Source organism: Anser cygnoides, chromosome 1, assembly GCF_040182565.1.
Source record: "Anser cygnoides isolate HZ-2024a breed goose chromosome 1, Taihu_goose_T2T_genome, whole genome shotgun sequence".
Taxonomy (NCBI): Eukaryota; Metazoa; Chordata; class Aves; order Anseriformes; family Anatidae; genus Anser; species Anser cygnoides.
The window spans coordinates 193,592,834-193,613,995 of NC_089873.1; the positions used below are offsets into that span (position 1 = coordinate 193,592,834).

The 21,162-nt window shown below is 37.4% G+C and overlaps 1 protein-coding gene across 13 annotated transcripts in view; it reads right to left on the minus strand.

The window, feature by feature from the left end:
- Positions 1 to 21,162, minus strand: part of ZMYM2 (zinc finger MYM-type containing 2) — a 92,198-nt gene that overhangs the window by 25,397 nt on the left and 45,639 nt on the right. For 12 of the 13 annotated variants that reach the window (XM_066989789.1, XM_048047005.2, XM_066989790.1 and 9 more), the window contains 5 exons: positions 20,463 to 20,613; positions 19,558 to 19,673; positions 13,633 to 13,749; positions 13,125 to 13,275; positions 1,104 to 1,276 (listed from right to left, as the gene is read on the minus strand). In XM_066989789.1, the coding sequence (XP_066845890.1) occupies positions 1,104 to 1,276; positions 13,125 to 13,275; positions 13,633 to 13,749; positions 19,558 to 19,673; positions 20,463 to 20,613 (708 nt within the window). The remainder of the gene's footprint in view (positions 1 to 1,103; positions 1,277 to 13,124; positions 13,276 to 13,632; positions 13,750 to 19,557; positions 19,674 to 20,462; positions 20,614 to 21,162) is intronic. The other variant, XM_066989792.1, reaches the window with a different exon arrangement.

Genomic DNA, 21,162 nt, shown 5'->3' on the forward strand with positions numbered 1-21,162 from the left:
CAGCCAAGCTTCATCACCCTATTATCACAAGAGACATAAGAAACTGATACTGGTCTTCAGTAGTTTTTTTTCAGAAAATTCTAAAAGGACCCTATGTACATTATTCAAAATAAAGACTTTACAGTGTTGGGCAGTAACACTTCTGGAACCTGCCATTCCAAAATATCAGATATGTCTTCAGATTCAGGTCTTTTACGGTAGGTAGATCATCTTGAATTACAGGACTTTTATCTAGACCTCTAACATTTCAAGCTTTTTATTGCCTTCCAGGCTCTGAACAGAGTTTTGGTAAGGTGACAAATTTTGTATTGTCTTTTTTTTCAATTGTATCCACAAGTATAGCTCTTGTTTTGATATTATCAGTGTAGCTTTCCAGGATGTTCCATGGTACTAATCGCAGGTTAAACCCAGTCCAATTTCACCTTTACTTCTTTCAAAAAAAATGAAAACAAAAAAAAAACCTCTTAACGTGAACTCTTTGCTGGTTGTGCTTCACAAGGTAGTTAAGCTTCCAGAGATTTAGAAACAGATGCCATCACATTTGTTTTAAACTTTTATTAGAAATCCATTTGGTCTTGCTTTTCCCTTTGGCATCCTTTCCACTGGGAAATAATCAACAGTGAAAGCCTCTGCAGTTCAAACTGTGGGAGAAGGGAAAAGGCAAAAAAGGAGGCAAAAGCAGGAACAGGATAAACTCTGCCAACCTAGTTTATCATCAGTAAGCTTAAGGTATCATACAGCTGCTAACTAACAGTGTTTTCAACATTCTGAATACATATGTAAGTAATTTTGACAAGAAAAATATAGTATCAATTGAGGGGGGAAAACTGGAATTGTAAAGTAACAAATACATAGTAGTTTTTTTCTTTTTTCTTCTGTAACTCAAGACTGCTTTGCCAAATGAATTAATAAATCAGATCATAGAAATGCTGCTCTATGTTCTAAGAAAATTCAAATGATGAAATTAATACATTTGCTTTTTGTGCAGCAAATGCTTTGCTGAAGTAAGCCGTATTTGCTGCACAGTCCTTGAGATATCCTCACATGTGCATTTTTGTTTTGTTAAACTCTGGAGCTCTTGTCAAAAATTCTGAGTTACTTGCCTTGTAGTACCAGTCCTGAAATTTTTTACAGCACTCTTCACTGCAGAAATCTCTCACTACACCATCAAGTTCCTTAGTTGCTCCCTTTTTGCACAGCTGCGAGCAGTAATTACAAGTAACACATCTCAGTCCTAACCGTCTTGCAAAGTCTTGTTTATATAGCAGCTTGCAGCCTGGAAACAGATTTTAAATATTAGGAACAAAGTAATTTTTACAGAGAGATATCACAATTAAGAGTTAAATATTGAAAACTAAATGAATACAACAACAGCTAACAATCGGGGCTTCAGACAAATTCAGGTTGCATAATACACTATATTTCAAGACATTTTTACCTGAATACCTTTCCTTCACAACCCTATGGTTTATGTGGTGTCTGCATTCTCTCAAAACACTATGCTTAAATCTGTACTTATCAAATCCCTGAAGAAACAGACAAAAAAATTGCATAATTTGTTTTTCATATAGATCCCTGCAGAAGCATTGACTTGGAATTACATATCCTCAGAATGCTAGATATCCAGATAATGACAAGCAGAAATTGTAAGCCAGGCAGCACTGTTCTCTAAAACGATAGCTATCTTCAAGGATCAACCTACTTCTATTACTACTTCCATTCATTTAAGTACAACAAACCACTTAGACAACTCTTTCATTTTTAAGAACACTAATAGGTACAAGATCTAAGAACTGAAGAGTTTCCTAAAAAAAACCAAAAACAAAAAAAAACTACAAAGTAAGCAATGAAGCGAGCAGTTCTGAGAATGATTATGCAATGATAGGAGCTTACATATGAAATTTGTGTAAGATCTCTATCTTAGATCTGTATCGTATTTTTTTCCCATTCACATTAGGTGGGTTATTTTTTAATTTGTATTCTCTACGCAGTCGTAACACCAAGGTCATCATAATGAGAGCTATATTCTTCAATAATCTGATCTTCCCTCAAGCAAACTACAGAAGATATTCTAAAGCATTAAATGCATTAAAAGATGAATACTCTAGCTATTACATAGGCTATTTTGAGAATATAATGTATTTAAACTATCTCAAATCCAGTGTCTATTCAAGCTGATGCCTAAATCATATTCCGTGCATCTTTATAATTTTGTTAATTTTACAGAAAAGAACAGTATGAGAAGATGAAGCAACTGTCCATATAAAACACTGAAGGGACAAGATAACATCTACGCAGACCACTAATCTAAGATACTGCATGTGTTTTTACGATTTCCCAAATACCATAGTAGCACCATGACCAGAACTCAAGTCTTCCTAGTACTTGCTCTGCTTGGGCATATTGCCTAGTACACGCAGACTTCTGTACTTCTGGTAAGTTAGGAAAATCAGTATGCAATATATACTTCCTCTGGAATACACAATATAGAAATAATGTAATTGTAATAGACCCAGTAATTTCAATTAACTGTCTTGTGCTGTTGTCTATTAGGGAAGAATTTGGTATTCTGAATTTCAGTTAAACAGACTCTAATTTTAAAACCACTAAAAGCACACAAATACAAGTGGAAGCTACAGCAGATGGCGTCTTCCAAAAACAAAAGGTTATTAAGAAATTTTAACTTGCAACATTGCAAGTTCTGCTAAGAAATTAAATTTCCTAACAAAGTCAAAACAATACAATTACAGGATATCATACAAATAAAATACACTGTAGGTAATAACTGCTTTCAACTGTTTTTTTTTTTTTTTAAGTCATATCTCTCTGATTCTTTAACAAGAGAATAAAGAAAATTACTAACACAAAGCACAGAGTGCAAAAGGTAAGGGCCGAATGAAGCAAACGTCCTTAGAGTGCAACTAATTTGGATGCAAAATATATTGCTATGCAGGAAATAATAATCCCGAAGGTACCAGTGCGTGCAAGATTCAAAGTACTGCTTAAAGCACTGAAAATTTCTTGCCAGTATTTTTTCGGACAGCCATATTTCTCATTATTGTATGTGGCATTGGATTCTTTTGACTTCGTCACAGTTCCAGAGACAGGTCAGCACCACAACGTATCCTCCTCTCGAGCTGTGCCTTAGAAGAGCCATTCACAGCTGTGTCCATCTTTTAAGACCAAAGCTAGTAAAAGTAGTCTATCACCAATCAGGTAAGCTAACTGGCTAAATAGCCTACAAAATGAACGGCAAAAATTTACATTTTTCTTGGCTGCTAAAAGACAGAAAGTAAAATTGAAGAAGATACTGCTGTTACATTAAAAAAAAATCAACTAAGAATTTTTCCATTCTACAGTCAAACATCTCCCACATCTCTGTGACTCACAGAAAATAATGAGCAGTGAAAAATAAGCTGGGAGAGAAAAAGTCCAAAATTCAGAATCCAGAATCCAGCCCTTGAGAATAAGTGCCTGAAAAACATATTTGTTTGTATTTTATAAATCACTGACTGCAGAACTTCTTGCTGAAGGATGCCACTACAGAGGATTGAGAATCCCATCTTCATAAAACTTCAGATGTTGATAGAAGACTTATATCCCTGAAGACTTTTGTAATGGAAATACAGGCTATTCTTTCTGCATCATCATGAGAAAGAATCTTCAGAAATAGATGTCTGATGCTTTTTAATGCCTTTTTTTTTTTTTAATGTCTTTGTAATATGTAACATAATCCACTTGACCAGGGAACCTTTGGTTGCTTCAAGATCTTGTTTCAGACAAAGGGAAACAGAATGCCTTTTTATAGGGCTATAAATACTTTTTACAGGATATATTTTAATTAGGTCCTTGGTACTGTGTACATACCTAGGATATAACTTTATGGTAAGAAGTTATGGTTTTGATTGGAATGGTAAGACTTTCTTTAAAGCACAGAGAAAGGTGTTCACTTTTGGCAAAACAGACTGAGTTCATTTAAACAACTTGGTCTTCACAGTACACAATGCAAATCCCAATCAACAAAGCAGTAGCTCCCTTGCTAGCCTTGTGGATGTGACCAAGAAGCGGGCTCTAACTGACAGAACACTGTAGATGAGTTAATACAAAAAGCACTGGTTTTCTGATCATTTCAATATCAACACTAGAAACCTAAAGGCTTGGCCAACATACCTGCCCTACGAACTTGGGCTTCATGAATAAGCATTGCCCGACACCAACAGCTGCCAGCCCCATAATTTTGAATGAAGATACATGAGTAATTCCTAAACTCTTCATAATTTTTGCTATTTACAACATATACACCAGCTAAAGTGTGACCAGATAGAAGCCTCTACTGCTTTAAGTGATTCTAAGAGATTAGCTGCTAGTCATTTTAAATAAAAATGTACGTGTAAGTCATTTGGTTCCAGCTATACAGGTAACTGAATATATTCTTTAGCGAGGTTTTAACACAGGACCACCCTGTGAGTCCATTACCTCAAAGAGATCACTAAGAAGCATTTTAAGATGAGATCTTTCCAATGCAAAATTTGAACCAGGCAAAAAAAGAAGTTGCCAATATCTGCTAAATCAACCTAACACATCCTCAACTAGGCTATTGAAATTCTGGCTTCCAAACAAAATCCATTCCAAAACTCATCCCTTCTTGCAACCCTAGACCTTCCCACATAACTAGAGAGAGAATAAGCCTCTGAACACATGCAACACAGACTTACTGACAGGATGACACAGAAGCAGTTCCTCCAAACCTTCACTTCAAACAAGCTAAAGGTCAAGAGAGTTTCCTCTCTTTCAGCAGTCTCTAGAACTGCCAGATTCAGCCCTGCAGAGCTATCCGTGACAGAAAACATGTTTCACTTGATGTCTGTAAACTAATGCAAGCAAGCTAGCAAGAACCTGGTCCTATTCTACCAGCAGCACCTACCTGAATTACTGGAAGTTCAGTACATTCACACATGCAAAAAGCCATGAAAAAGAAATGCTGAACTACAAACGCTTCCTGAGTCATTACCAGTCTCTTGTTATCACAGGGAATAACATTTGTTATACAACACAATTATTCCACCCTAAAAGCAATTTTTTTTTTTAATTGCTGAAAGGCTGTATTTATTAGATTATCTTTCTCCTTCTTCAAGCTACATACCCAGACTCACTGTTCTCTCATCTTGTAGTAACTTCAACAGTTATCTGTAACAACTTCATCTAGAGAAGAATAGCAACAGGCCTGTAACATCACAAACCTGTAAAATCAATAGGTCTGCAACATCACAAGCTAGGTCTTGATGAATTCTGGAATTATGTTCCAATCCACATCATTCTGTTGTCGTCTTCTATCTCTCTGTATTGATTCAAATATAATATCCACCTCTTCCATACCCTTGCTCCTACAGTTCTCTCTGTCTCTGGCTTCACAATAAACGTCACTATCCTAATGAAAACAGATGCAAAGCATCCTATGTTGGGTCCTGGTTGGATTACCTTTAAAGTAGGTCCCATTTTCTCTGTGTAATAGGGAGGTCGTGTAACCCACTTCCTTCCTTGTCTTCTGCTGAGGAATCTTTTATTACTTTACTATGCCAATTCAACTCACCTTCTTACACATCCTAAGTTTATCCTGATAAAAATTTCAGATCTCTAGGTACTAGCTCTTTCCCTTCTCTTCTCTTACCTACCCCCAATCCAGTTACCCAGTTTCTTCTTGTTCTTATTCTCCAGTTGATTATTCTCTTGGGTTAATAAGAAGCATCTTTATAAGATTTCTTCCTCTTGTGATCATAATTTCAGCACCTTAAGTCGTCATCACCCCTTATCTGCAACAGCCAATGCGGTCTTTGCATAAAGAACTGGTTCAAACCTCTTCAAAGACATAGAAGGAGAATTAACACTGAAGAAAGCAAATTTAATGAAGACTGCTGTAGTCAACCAATGGATAGGGTTTCAGGTTTCACTTCTATTTTCTTTGCCATTTTAGAAATTAACTCTACACGATCTAAAAATTTCAGATTCAGCACAACCTGTACTCAAAATTCAAATGGCTCTAACGGTATCAATGTTCTCTCTCTATAGAGGGACAGAAGATTACAGAATCATAAACGTTGGAAAAGACCTCCAAGATGATCTGGTCCAACCACCCCCTGTAGTGGGTTTACGTGGCACAGTTTTGGTAGCAGAGGGCCATAGGGGTGGCTTCTGTAAGAAGAATATAGAAGCTGCCCCATGTTAGATAAGGGCCCCACTGCTGGCCAGAGCCGAGCCAATAAGTAATGTTGTTTGCAACTCTGGGAGAGCAGATTTAAAAAAGGAAAAAACAAAAACAAAAACCTGCTGCTATACAGCAGCTGGGAGCGTGAGAGGAGACACAGCCTTGCAGGCGCCAAGGTGAGTGCAGCCGGAGGGGGAGAGGTGCTCCAGGTGCTGGAGCAGCAGTTCGCCTGCGGCCCGTGGAGAGGCCCCTGGTGGAGCAGGCTGTCCCCCTGCAGCCCACGGGTCCCACACGGAGCAGATCTCCACGCTGCAGCCCGTGGAGGAGCCCCCGGTGGAGCAGGTGGATGTGGCCTGGAGGAGGCTGCGGCCCATGGAGAGCCCCCGCAGGAGCAGGCCCCGGGCCGGAGCTGCAGCCCGTGGAGAGGAGCCCACGCAGGAGCAGGGGGTCTGGGGGGAGCTGGGCCCGTGGGGGACCCGTGCTGGAGCAGTTTGCTCCTGGGGGATGGACCCCGTGGTACGGAGCCGTGTGGGAGCAGTTCTGGAAGAGCTGCGGCCTGTGGGCAGCCCCCCAGGCTCAGTTCGGGAAGGACGGCATCCCGTGGGAGGGACCCCACGGGGAGCGGGGGCAGAGAGGGACCGTGAAGGAGCAGCGGAGAGGAAGCGTCAGGCACTGACCGCAGCCCCCATTCCCCGTTCCCCTGCGCTGCTTGGGGGGAGTGGGTGGAAGAGGGTGGTTGGGGGGTGTCCTGGTTCCAGTTAGGACAGAGTTAATTTTTCCTCATAGTAGCTGGTAGGGTGCTATGTTTTGGATTAGGATGAGAAGAGCGCTGATAACATGCTGATGTTTTAATTGTTGCAGAGCAGTGTTTACACCAGGCCAAGGACTTTTCGGCTTCTTGCTCTGTCCTGCCAGCGAGCAGGCTGGGGGTGCAGCAGGAGCTGGGAGGGGACAGACCCAGGACAGCTGACCCAAACTGGCCAAAGGGGTATTCCATACCATCTGACGTCATGCTAAACAATATATAGGGGTGGCTGGCCGGGGTGGGGGGCCGGCTGCTCGGGGATAGGCTGGGCATCGGTCAGCGGGTGGTGAGCAATTGCATTGTGCATCACTTGTTTTCTTACACATTATTATCATTAATACTATTATCATTATCACTATTATTATTATTATTGTTATTATTATATTCCTGTCTTAATAAACTGTCTTTATCTCAACTCACCGGCTTCACTTTCCCGTTTCTCTCCCCCATCCCAGAGAGGGAGGGCGGAGGGTGAGCGAACGGCTGTGTGGTGTTTAGCTGCCAGCCGGCATTTTTGGTTTCTTTCCTTTGTTTCTCACTTTTCTAGCTTGTTAGTAATAGGCAACAAATCTTACTATCTTCCTACTCTGTTACAGTAATTGTTGAGCAATCTCCTCATCCTTATCTCAATCCTTGAGCCCTTTGTGTTGTATTTTCTCCCCCTTTCCCTTTGAGGAGGGGGAGTGAGAGAGCGGCTGTGGTGGAACTCGGCTGCCCACCTGAGTAAAACCACCGCACCCCCCTACCACCAACATCACCCTAAACCATGTCCAAGATAACCATAATAATCTCCTCCTCAACATATCTCTAGCATTCAACATTTTTGACTATAAGAATGCTGTCAGAACAATCAAAATCCACAATAATGTGTTAAAATTGTCAAGTCATTCCAGAAGATACGCATACAGCCAAGCACTAATTGGAAACTACATCTACATGACCAGACTCTCCCACTTGTGGCATACCACAAGAAACGAGCCTTCAGCTTTTCTGCATGCATTTGTCTAGAATGTGCAGGTCTGCTTTCCTTCAACACAGCCTAGAGCCTTTACCTGCTGCTTCTGCAGTGAGAGCACCTCTTAAATATTTCATAAGGGACTTCTCTGATTTGAATATGCTCTCTTTCCTATCTTAACTCTTTTTATTATTATTATGTCAATCAGCTGAATAGTATCTTTGAGCTTTTACAGTAATAAAATCTGTTTGTAATAGTTGTCTGCAACTTAAACATATATTACCTACCAGACTACTAAATAAGACAACATGGCCTGAACAACCGCATTGTGCCAATCTTAGCTCTGTAACAAAAACTGCTATGACTCAATTTGATGTTAGGGATGTTCCATTACAACTTATGTCCAGAACTGTCAAAGCACATTGTATTCTCTCAGGATAAATCAGGCACCTCAAAATCTGTCTGAAGTGGCCTCCACTTTTCTATTAACCTGATTTGTAGGAAAGAAACACCTTCCCTCATTAACAACACGATTCGTACAATTGCGAAAGGGGATTTTTGTGCATCATATTTTTTACAGCATTTAAGACGTTAAGCTTTTCATTTGTTCCATTTTGCCACGATATTCCAAATCGTCACTGAAGAAATCCTCAAAAGAAAGCCACAAGGAAACCAATATTTCAGGTTAGAATTTATCTTAGAGGGGTACATTGTACATTGTCAAAGGAAGCAGCCAAAAGCAAAAGCAAACTAACGTGGCTGGCTAAAGATGAAAAGGCACCACACTGAGCACAAGTTATTTCGGTATGGTAGGACACTGTCAGAGCTGCAGAGAGGGAGATAACAGCTCTGTGAAGCACAAACCTGAGAGCTTGCAAAAGAAAATTTTTATTATACAAAGTAGTTATAACTGTGATATAAAATTTTACGTATGCTAAATAAATATCACTTTTTTCTGTCACTACAATGTATACTACTCACCGATGCTTGATAACTTTATGAGGTCCTATTGCAAAATAGCATGCAATTAGGAAGTAACAACTGTCATAAAATTTTGTCATTAAAACGTGTGCTTTACTACCGCTTTAAGAATTTTCTATACATTAGCCCAAATTCTGTACATTGTACCTTGTAAGAGGTGTATCTATATCTCTAAAAATAGATAGCTGATAACATAAGCTATAAAAAAATCCTTTTAAATAGTTTCTGTATGTTTAAGAACGAAAGCAAACATCAGCAATGAAAGGGGCACAAGCAGGCTTGACACACCTAGGGTATGATGCTCTGCTGCACAAGAGCATCATACCAACTGCTACTCAGTGCAGCTCCCCACCTACTGGGGAAGCCCAGCAACTCTAAGCAAGTCTCAGTGATATTTCATATCACTTAACATTTTGGAAATCTGTTAATGTTTCCAGTAATAACAGCAATCTCTGTAATTTCAGGTTGATTTCTAAATTGGTTGTGAAACATTTGTAAGCACTTGGAAGTAGTTTAAAACACTTGTGTTTAGGCTGTTCCCAGTATCTGCAATGTTTTCATATAAATCTAAAAATCAGCTAAGCATTTAACAGTATACTTTATCTAACGATCTACTGTCCAGAAATGATTGAAAAGATGTCAATCTAAAATACGCAATGCTTCAACTAAATACTTATCTTTCCTAGACATACTAAGATTGGAACTCATGTAATTTCCTAAATTCTTTTATTACTTGTCAGCTCTATAATATTTCAAAAGGCGTTAGACTCTACTTAGATGAAATATCAGAACTGTTTAAATTTAATTTCCAGAATCGTGTACTTAGACCCATATTTCTAGAAACATGTAAGCATCCTGTCAAGATTATAATATAGTTGCTGTTTTCATAGTTGAATTTTCTGTATTATCCATTTGAAAGGAACTTCCAAGTTACTTCCAAGTATCAGATAACTGAGTTACTCCGCAGCTTACCGACCTTCTTCCAAGAAGCAGACTACTGCATATGAATCAATGTTACTAAAATTCACATCACAAAATTATTACAATGCCTATATTATTTAAATTATAGCACTTACTTCTATTGGAAAAGATTAATTATATGCCAAATGAAGAAAAAAAGTGATGGAGATACTATTCTAAAACAGTTCCATTGCTGAATTCCCAAAGACTGACTGCTTTTGTACATGAGACTTGAAAAATCCCAAACTCAAGATCTCAGGAATAACAGCTTGCACAGCCTATCCTCAGTTGTCATTCATGTGACTACATATATATAAAATTTCACAAGCAACTCTGATTATCTTTTAGCATACATGACATACATTTCATTTAATTTAGATATTGTTATTTTGGTATGCCTCCCTAGTCATAAAATGCCAGCACAGTTTAATTTCCTAAATCTCAGCACCAGGGGGACAGATTAACTAGTCAGTTCAGGTTGCTCATCCTCCACATAGCATCTGAGTTTTGGACAAAAACAGAAAAAGCATACTGTATCCCATGAAATAATTAATAGCCACCTTTAGCATGAATCATTTCTAATTATACATTATTGCAACAGAAATTTCAGCTGCTCACTGCACATATTTTCAAATATCTCAATAGACATACTAAGAAACTGAGTTGGAATGAAACTGCACAGAAATACTAATCCCAGAGACTTTAATGTGGGTGTCAGGGTTTGTCAATTTTATGTGTGTATAAATTTAGAAGTGTGTGCATGTGTAAAAAACCAAAACTGAAACAACAAAAAAAACTCAGGTCTGAAAAATGTGAGTAGAGGAATGATGGCATCTTCATTACTCCAGCTAGGTCGGCATAAGTAGTCAAGGGGTATTTGTGGTTGATCTTATGTATGTTTCCCGTAAGTTTGCTTGAAGATGAACAAATAAGCATTCTTTCTGAAATTTCAACACCTGTTTAATTTCTATTGATTTTTACTCAGGAGCCTTCCTTTATAAATAGACACCTGAAATTTGCCAGTATTTTCCACGAAGAGTTTTATTTCTTCCAGAAATGACAGTATCTTTTGTAACTGAGTACCTTAGGTATTTCTTCTTAAATCATAATATATTGTCCTCTGGTGAAGAAAAACTACATCCTCACCAAAATGGTCTATGTTGGTAGAATTTATCGAAGAATAGTTTGCAATATCAAAACCAGCATGACCTCCATATCAAATGAGTTTCTTTCCTACATCTACTAGCTTTTCTACTTTATAAACAGTTGGGCATGTATTTCTGGAAAAAGCCTATGAGATCAAAGAAAAATTAGGGTTGTTTGGGTGCCTGGAAAGTGCGGAAGAGGAATTTATCACCTCTGATGACAGAACTTTCATTTGTTTACCTCCACACTCAGTCCACCTATCGATCTTGACCCCTCTCACCCACATCATATCCCCACTTTTAACTCCTGAATTCCAAAATTTCTGCAGCAATCTATATCACTACATCTCCTTTAAAAAACTGACCTAGGTTGTTTCTACAGAGCTTCTGTGCAGATCAGCAAGTCATTTTCATCAGGTAACACAGGTTTTTTTTTCATATGCATCACAAAGCAGACCTAAGCTTCTGCTAGCAGATGTGTGCCATACTTATTCAAGCTACGTCTTATTTAATGGTGCTTTTCACTACCTTCTCTCTGTTATTCAATGGTTCAGATCATCACACCAAGACAATAAAATTCATTTTAACAGTAAAATTTGATGTATTCACCCTCAAAGATCACCTCTGCTCTCAAACTGGAATTCCAACACATGCAAACCTGGGACCCACACTAAAACTTTCAGTAATGGATTTCCCCCATTCAGTAACTGTATTTATGCACGAAAGAATATTTCTTTCCTTCCTCAAATTTTCCAATAGGAAATACAAACCCTCTCACTCCAAGCCTCATAAAGAAATGTCTCTACAGGAGTAATAATATGGTATAGTTTGCATTATGAATCTTATTGATTTCATTGTGACAGCTGCCAGGGTTTGAAATGAGGAAGTCCAAGGTATCCACAATAATACTGGCATACACTGCAATCTCCAGGTTCAAAGAAGTTTGCTCTTGTCTTTGAACACATCCTGTGGAATTGTTTATTCACAGAAACAATATCTAGCTAGATGTTACTGAGTGTTGCAACATACTGTAAAACTCTCCACCTATCACTTTGCAGTCCAGAACACAAGAAAGTAATGATGGTGGAGAAATCTATGCCACCACACTCCATTCATCAGAAACAAGAAATTCCAAAGACCAGAGCTATAAAGGAATATTGTGGAAGAAAAGATGCCTCCAGCCACACACTCCACTCCTCTCCAAGCTAACAGGACCCTGATTCAAGTAAATTGTTACATTTGCTGTTTAATCTGCTTGAAAGGAGAGAGCCTTCAGCAAGGTTTATCAAATGATAGTGAAAGCATTATCATATGAACTACTAAAGAAAAAATATATATATATATTCAGTACATCCTCCAAATATAGGTCATCCAAACTTGTAGTTAAATTTCTAAGACTGGGATTAAATATCAAAGGATAGTTCACCAGAAGTGGAAGACAAGACCGTATTTTTCTGTTTCTATTAAGATGTTCAATATTTTAATGCAACTTAAAAGAATACTGTGCCAATATACCTCTTTGCATAGCTTGTTTTTTTTTTTTGTTTTGAAAATTCTAATCATTGATCAGGAAAATTACGATGACTTTAATCAACATATACCAACAGGCATCACTGGAGCTATTCCTTGAATGACCTTTCTAAGCTAACATAGAAAGATTTTCCATTGTTGTATTAAATTTTGAAAATACGAATCAAACAGAAAGCTTGGTATTCCTCAATGCAGGTAGTGTAGGGATAGGCTTTGCTGCATAAATTTTTTTTGAAAGAAGAAAATATGTAAAAAAAATTTGTGCATATGCATACACATGTGTATGTATTTACACACACACATTGAAGAGAGATGTCCAGTCTTCCTAACCTGAAGTAAGTGGTCAAAAACTCAACAGAAGACCAGAAAAGCAACTCTGATGAATTAACAGGCATATGCATTAATGATGAAGAAACTTGTGTTTCAGCATCAAATACAACAGAATGAATGGGTACCTTAAACTTTAACATGAAATATGAACACAGTATGTCAGCTGCAGTAAAACTACAATGACCAATACCTCAGAAAAAACAAACACATACATACCTTCACTACAAAACGGTCTTTTGATGCCAGAGAAATTCACCGTCTCATGCAGCGTTTTTTCCTCTTGACAGTATTCACAGTACGTAACTATGCAGTGCAGTTTCTTATAATCATCAGAACATGCTCTGCTGCAGAACTGATACACTTTGTTCTAAATGCAAAATTGCAAAGCATCACGAAGAGGGTTAACATTAAATTTTAAGATCTGGGAAGTGCAACTTTAAATAATAGTTTGCCTTTAGGACACAACTGTTACATGCCATGTAAACAGATGAGCAAGCACACAATTAGAGTATGACTTCTGGTGCTAAAAACAAGCAACTCTTTCTCAGGCTCATAGCGAGTCCAACAAATAGTCAACATTTCATATGAAAATGTGAAATAGGAAAATATGCCAATCGAGTTATCCAGAAAACTTATATTGCAGTTACAGGTTTAAACTTTTGTAAACACTTCACCATTCTAAAAATAATGGGGGAAAAACAAAACAGAACCAAAAAAAACTTACCTCCCATTCCAGTACTTCTGGCTTTGAACAAAAAGAACTTTTGCAATAATTGCATTTCAACTGAATATCAGTGGGAGAGATAAACTGACCATTTGTTGAAGACTGCACACTGAGAGTCTGAAAAACAAAAATATATACATATACATCACAAAAAATAGTTACCTTTAAAATGTGGGGTTTTTTTCATTTAACCCACATCGTTTGAAAATCTAGGAGTTTATTTATAAAGTCAGCAGCATTTCTAGGCAAAAGCACAGCAGGTTAGTCTTTTCCCTTGACATCTTAGATTCTCTAGTCTTGAATCTTCACCCTCTCTTTCTCAGTATTTCTTTTATCTTACCTTTCTAATGTCTGCCATTTGCAACTATAATGTATAAACGGAAAAAAAAAGTCTCCTAAAACTGAACACCTGTTAATCACAAAACATGTATTTTCAGAAAACTATAATTCACAGCTTGCCTTACTTTGGTCACAGAATTTCAAACAAAAACCTACAAAAGTATTTTCAAATCCAAACCTGACCAAAGCAGATTATCACCACCTTATCTAATCATATCACTTCAAAATACAAATACTAAAGTAAAAGGCCTTCAGCAATAATCTGAGTAAATGCAGGGTTTAAGATTAAGAAAAAACTAGCTAATAGTCCTAGCTGGCCTCAATCATTGTGGCTGGAAGATGCAACCATTCAAATAGCCAAGTCCTAAACAAAGGTTTTCATATCAAGAAAAATAATATTGATTTCATGCAGGAATGAGAATTTAATTATGTAACTGAATAATTCACTTAATGCATTTCTGGAGTAATCAATAGAGAACTCAATTTTACAGCATTTGTAGTCTCCCAGTAGGTTGTTTATAAGCCTCCAAGACAATCTTTTGCGTATCCTTAGATCAACCAACTACTGGCATGTTACCCATGAACCGTTCAAGACAAGGTATGAATAAGTAGCAATCATGGACACCCAAAGAATCCAGAATATAAATTTCTTACGGCCATCTTCTCTGCAAGCTTTGCAACAAGACATATTTTTAAAGACACTCTCTTTACATGAGATGAAGACGTAGTAACAAATCTACATTAGTGAAAATATAAAACATTTCTGTTACAGGATACTTTGCTTCAGGCTGCCATGTTACTAAATCTTCATCTACACTAAACAAATAAATTGTGTTAAGACTGGTTATTGATGTAAACTTTCACATAAGCAGGCCAATACTGCTGAGTGTTAGCCAGCAGAGCCAACAGTATTAGTTTATGCAGATGCACTACTTCTGCACCAGTTTGCAGACATTAAGTAGTCATACACATTTCCCGATCATGGACAGAACCTTAGAACCAAACAACAGAAAAGACATCACCTTTATCCCAATGGTCCATTGTCCTATAACAGCTTGAAGTCTGATGCCTACATACAGTATTTACTGGTTTTATCCCTCTATATCCTGCAAACCTCTCTTCTGTTGAGATTTACTAGATTTTGGCTGCTCTAAATAGGTTGCCGAAGAGTTGTACTAATATAGGAGCCACAAAGGCATTTTGACATCTGTCCTGGTTTCAACCACAACAACATCAAGGTCCAACCTCTGTATTTCTGCATTTGCAGGTTTCCTCAAAAAGCAAACACCATTCTCAACACGTGCTGCCATATGGATTATGTAATTGCAATGAAAGCCCTAGAAGCTCTGGTTGAAAACAAAGGGAAATCAATAAGCAAGTATACTCATCACATCAGTTTAGAAACGAAGGAAATGTTGAAAAACTAGCAGCTGTGACGACCCGTAGAACACTGAAGATAAAGGGAAGAATGAAGATGAAACACATCAAGTGCTCACAAAAAGAAAAGCAACTGTATATTTTCCATGTCTACAGTTGCCATTAAATGTGGTACTGCAAAACCCTATCTTGAGGGTTACAGCACAAAATACTAGGTTTTGCTGTTTTCTAATGTATGGCACTTTCAACTTCTTTTCCCATTTGCTGTGGTAGAAATGTACGCCCTACCAAGTCTAGGGGACTGGTAATTGAAGAAAAACAAAAGCTGAAGATATGAGAACAATGGAATTTTAGACTGTTAAAAATTCAAACTTGTTTTAAAGAATATTTGCACCTAACTGTAGATAAAAGTTATCTGAGTGATTAAGCATTATTGCTTCTAAAACAAAACCAGTGTTGCTGGTTGTTGCTTTTTTTAATCATAAAGTTCTATGGTCAAGTAAACATTTTCTACAGAAATCAGTAAAGAACTGAATTCACATTACTGATAGCTCTAAAACAAGCAAAAAATAGTTGTTAAACCAAGAGTTAATCACAACATGATTTAGTTGCCTACTTAAAGTTCCCATTATGCTGCAATTAAAGGCTGCTTCTGCATAGTATTTTAATGAGTCAAGATGTCATGCATGTAGCATCATCCTGTCTTGCCTCTAAATTACAATATGCTTAGAATAAGAGAATATCTTTAGGAATTATCTGGAAGCATTCTTACACAAAAGAATCGATAAGATCACAAATTTGTTAAAGTGTTTCTCAGGTCACCTTGAACATCAAGGATTTATTGATGTTATGCTTTACCAAAGATATATTTGAAATCATGTGTGCGTGTATGTGCACATATGTACGTACACCCTTAAATGGAATCTTAAATTCAATCCCCAAATAGTTATCTTTAATTTGGCTTTTCCTGAGCCTGAACAACAAGAGCATGGAAAGTGCCAAGCAAGATTAAATATCATTGTAAAGCCATTTTCAGGCTTCAATGCAACCACCACAAACTGCTCTAAGCTGTCAAATTACAACTGAACGATAGACAGACACAGCCCAGGAGTCTTCTGATAGGACCAGTGTAGAAGCACAGATTCTGGCCTGCCCCTGTCATTACCTGCAGCAATAAGTGATAGAGGTGGTATCCTTGCTCATAGCAATACAAAATCAAGTTGTGGAAACATTTCTGCATGTAAATGTGTATGTGGAAGGTGTAATAGGCAGCCAAACATTTTTCTTTCACTAGTTCAGGAAAAAGAATTTTGAAAGAATTAAATTGTTCTCTGTTAACATGAAGAAGAAGCAAATATATATGAGGCAGGCACCCATATGGACTGTACAGGCACCCATATGGCATCATACGAACTGTGCCACAAGGAAAGTTAGGGGCAATTAATTAAATAAGGAACTAAACACTCCCCTTGCCCTCACACACACAGAACTTCAACCATCGCACAGAACCCTCAAATATTTGTTATTATGATCAGATCTGAAACACTATTTCTCCAAAAAGCATGCCAAGCATCCCCCACATGCTTCCCATTTCAGAGAGAGAGTGAGACAGAGATGTAAGGAATATGAGAAAGAACACTTACAGACATCATAATAATGGTTAAGGGAGAGATCAACACAACCATGGAAAAACAGAGTATCCTGCTTAAAAATGTACTTTTAATTCTTACACAAACTGGTTCTAAAACTCTTCAGATCTATCCATAAATTGAAAAATAAAAGCTTTAGCAATAATATTCTGAAAACTTTGTATAGACTTCTGGTTTGGCAAGATAGCTTGTGTTTTAAGACATTTATACTTGTACTTTTGCTAACTTGGGTAAGACACTTGTACTACAGCCTCCATGTTCACAAGAAATAAATTAGCAGTTTTATTTTTCCTTAAGAGACAAGTTCAGTGCAAGATCTTCAACTGACCCAGTAAAGTTACTGACAGCAAAACTGGATTTAAACAATACAGCTTCGGAGCAGTTCTGTCCTTTAATCTCCAACAACGTCCTCCAACATGAGCATGAAAGAAGACAAGATACAGTCCCACTATTCTAATACCAACTATCCAACATCAATCATATTGGGCAGGCTATTTTCTTTTTTACCCTCTTTATTACAGGGATGAATGCTCTTGCAAGTTGTTTGCACGAAGAGGAATACAGATATAGATGTAAGTTGCACAACAAGTAGCTCAGCTGAATCTCTCAAGCATTTGAATAGATTAAAGCAACAATTATCTAGAAACATAAGGTTATGCATAAGGTAAAACAACAACCAACCCTAAAACACTGCAACCAAAATTAGGAACTTAAACATTCCAATCCATCTGTAAACCAAAAGCAAGCTTTTGCAGAAGGGAGACACAGACCTTGAACAGCAATTATTCCGTTGTGAGAAAGGCAACTTCTAACAAAGAAAAAAGTACAGGAAAAACAGGCACAGTAAGAGAAAGGGATGAATACAATGCCTGAAAAAGTACAAGAAAAATTATCTTCATCCGTAAAAAGTGAAAAATATGGAGAATCATGATAAAGCAGTTTGGTTTTTTTTCAAAAGATCATTGGAGAAAGCATTCCAATGTGACTGAATGCAATAAACTCTGTTCTCAATTTAGGTCCAGTTCCTACGTGTCACTCAGGTATAAGCCCCCCCATGGGAACACAGAGTCCAAAGCACACGTTGCGGTATACTGTCCTCTCCATCTAAATACTAAACAAACAGAAGAAGCAGTTCTTATATTACCAACTTTTATCTAATGGTGAATATAATTTTATTCTTCTAGACAGTGAATACATGAAAACTATCAAAAATCAGAATCGAATAGAGAAGATTATCCAAACTACCTGTAAGCAAACGACCACCTAGCTGTCCTTGGTGCTGCTGAGGACTCACAGATTGTACACTACAACTTTGAGGAGAGACTTCCGTGTCGTACTGAAACTATAAAAGAAGTATTAGCGAGGTCTCAATAAGATCAAGAACCCACGAGGACATCACTGATCTGCAGTTATATTCCACAGTGTTGCTAAATATTGATTTCTCTGCAAATCCAAGAAGGCCCAGGTTGTACTTGTCATTCACTACCTTTATTTTTCTGCCTCAAATAGCAGAAAGTTTTCATTCTGAGCACTCTTGGGGCTGCAATCAATCGTAAGACCACGTAGAACGAAGTAGATGCTGAATGAGTTTGCAAGAAGTCCAACAGATTTGTCATTACATACTAACAATCCACATCTATTTTGTTAATCAGTTCCATTTAGACTGCACTAACAGACATCTACTAAGTTGGTTAGGATGAAAGCACAAAAACAGGGCAACATGTTGGAGGTCCCATCCAGGGAATGTTAAGGAAGCAATTAAGAGACTGATTTGCTTTCCAGTAGACAGAAAACTTAAACGTTTCATGACAAATGGGTTAACCCTATATGGGTGTAACTGCCTCCTCACATGGTGTTGAACAATTATCAATCAAACAGCACACATTTGGGGAAGCTCTTTTTACATACACAAATTGAAACAGTGTCTTTGAAACGTTCTTTGATCATCTAGACATTAATCACCACAACGCATTTTACATATGCTTTAACTGAGTCATATTAAAGAGATGACATTTTCAAAAAGCATATCAGCCTCTTACAGTGTGCCTACCATCAGGCTTGCAACAATCCAATTTCTGGACGTAATTTAAACAGCTAGTTTCATCCGTAAAAGTTGTAATGACTTAGAACCTAACTTTGTGTTTCTATTCCCCATGTCACAAACCTTTTTTTCAGCACAATATCCTACATGAGAATGTTGTTACTGTATTTAGCATAAAAGAGATGAAAATTGTTGGTTATCAATGCACAGCAGCAAAACCCATCTCCATACAGAGGCTGGCATGGGAAAAATAAGATGAGTAGTGGCATTACTTTGTGTTCACTTACAGCATCAAGGAGAAATGGGTTATTATTATCCTGTAAGTTTAAGATAGTAACTAGTGTTATTATTATGAAACAGTACTTTAAAAAGAAATGGTTACGAGCCAGAAGCATCTGCTGTGTTAATTGTAAGTCATAAGCACGTATATAAATGCAAGCTTGCTTAATATGCAAATATTTAACACAAACACGGGTAAACAAATATTTAGGGAGGAAAATATTTAACACAACAGCTAACCTGAAATTTAGCTACACAACTGGAACTGCAAAAGTTGTACAGTTTTCCATCAGGCATTGTGGCTTGATACTGAGGTAAAGAGTTTCGTTTACAAAAGTGGCAAATAATTTCCATACCTAAAAGAAAAACGTAGTTTACAAACAAAGTAAGTACAAAATAGTAACGCAAAAAATACTGGGTTACAGGTCAGCTTTTCAATGTAAAAAGCTAAAATTTGTCTGTTTTCCAGCCAGCTTCAGTAAGTCACATAAAACAAAAGAAATTGCCTTTTTTTTTTTTAATTCTGCCATTAAAGCTAAGCACCACATGTGAAACAGCACCTTCTAACAACATTCAGTAGAGCGTTTTGATCTTAAGTTTGATGAATTGAGATCTATGTCTGCTTTGCATACTGAAGTACATAAGTTTTGATTTGATTTACTCATTCCTTTCACCCAGATTAAACAGTTTACCTAGAGAATGTTTATATACAGTATAACTACCTCTATCCTTCTGCAAAAGAAAAAAATTATCAATTATTGCTTGAGGAGATAAAATGGGGTGGCGCCAAGACAAGAAAATATTAATTCACGTGTGTGGAAGTTGCACTGCCATTCTGTGGCAGAGAGCACTTTATGTTGCAACATTCCCTCCCCCCCCCCCCCGGAGACCTTAAGACAGATGAACTGTTTCAGAAATCAAGCAAAAATACTAGTGGGGAAAATGACCCCTCATGGGTCCATCTACTAGTGTTCAATATAAGATGATCTTTTTAAAATCTACATTTAAAAACCTATTAAGACACTAAAAATCTGCAGAGATTCATTCTAAAACAAGATAACCCACCCCCACTGTTCAAACTTGGGGAAAAAAAAAATCAGGTCTACTCTTATCAGTGACGAAAATCCATCATCCTTGTCACTTACTTTGTGATTTTGGATATTTTGATTTGTGTGTGTTCATGCATGCAGTTGAGCAGTATGGCTCCATATATCCATTAGGTCCTATGCACTGAGTCATGTCAAAAAACCTGCACTGAGCTCTGCAGCCAGTACAAGATGTTAATTTGCCATATTTCTAAAACATAAAACAAAGCAAAACAATGCATTAGTTAAAACCATGTTCAGCTTTTGTTTTTAAATTATAATATAATAAATAGAGGAAAGCTTATTTATTTCTGCAGTTCTCTCCCCCATCAGAACCTTCCTATACTGACTGACTCTCATAATCATTTTCTCAAGTGCAGTCAGCACTTTTTGTTTCTCTCTCCTGGGATCTGGCTAAAACTAAATTTCTATGTAAAACAAAAAATAAATATAAAAATTACACACCCTGAAAATAAGGATATTAAAAAACCACCCACTACCTACAAACTGTGATTAGAGTATACAACAAGTTCTGCTGAGTTGGAGCGTTTGAAACGACGTTGTTTCTCTCTCCTTGATGGTTATATGGACAATGGTTTTATGACAAGAAATGGGAGTTTGGCATGATGAAGGATAAATAACGGTGCTAAACTTGGAAGAAAAAAAGTTATACTCTTCCCCCAAATAATATCCTTAATGTTATCAAGTATGAGTTAGTTGTAGCAGTTTCTTGGTAACAGCACCATTTGGAGAACTTCTC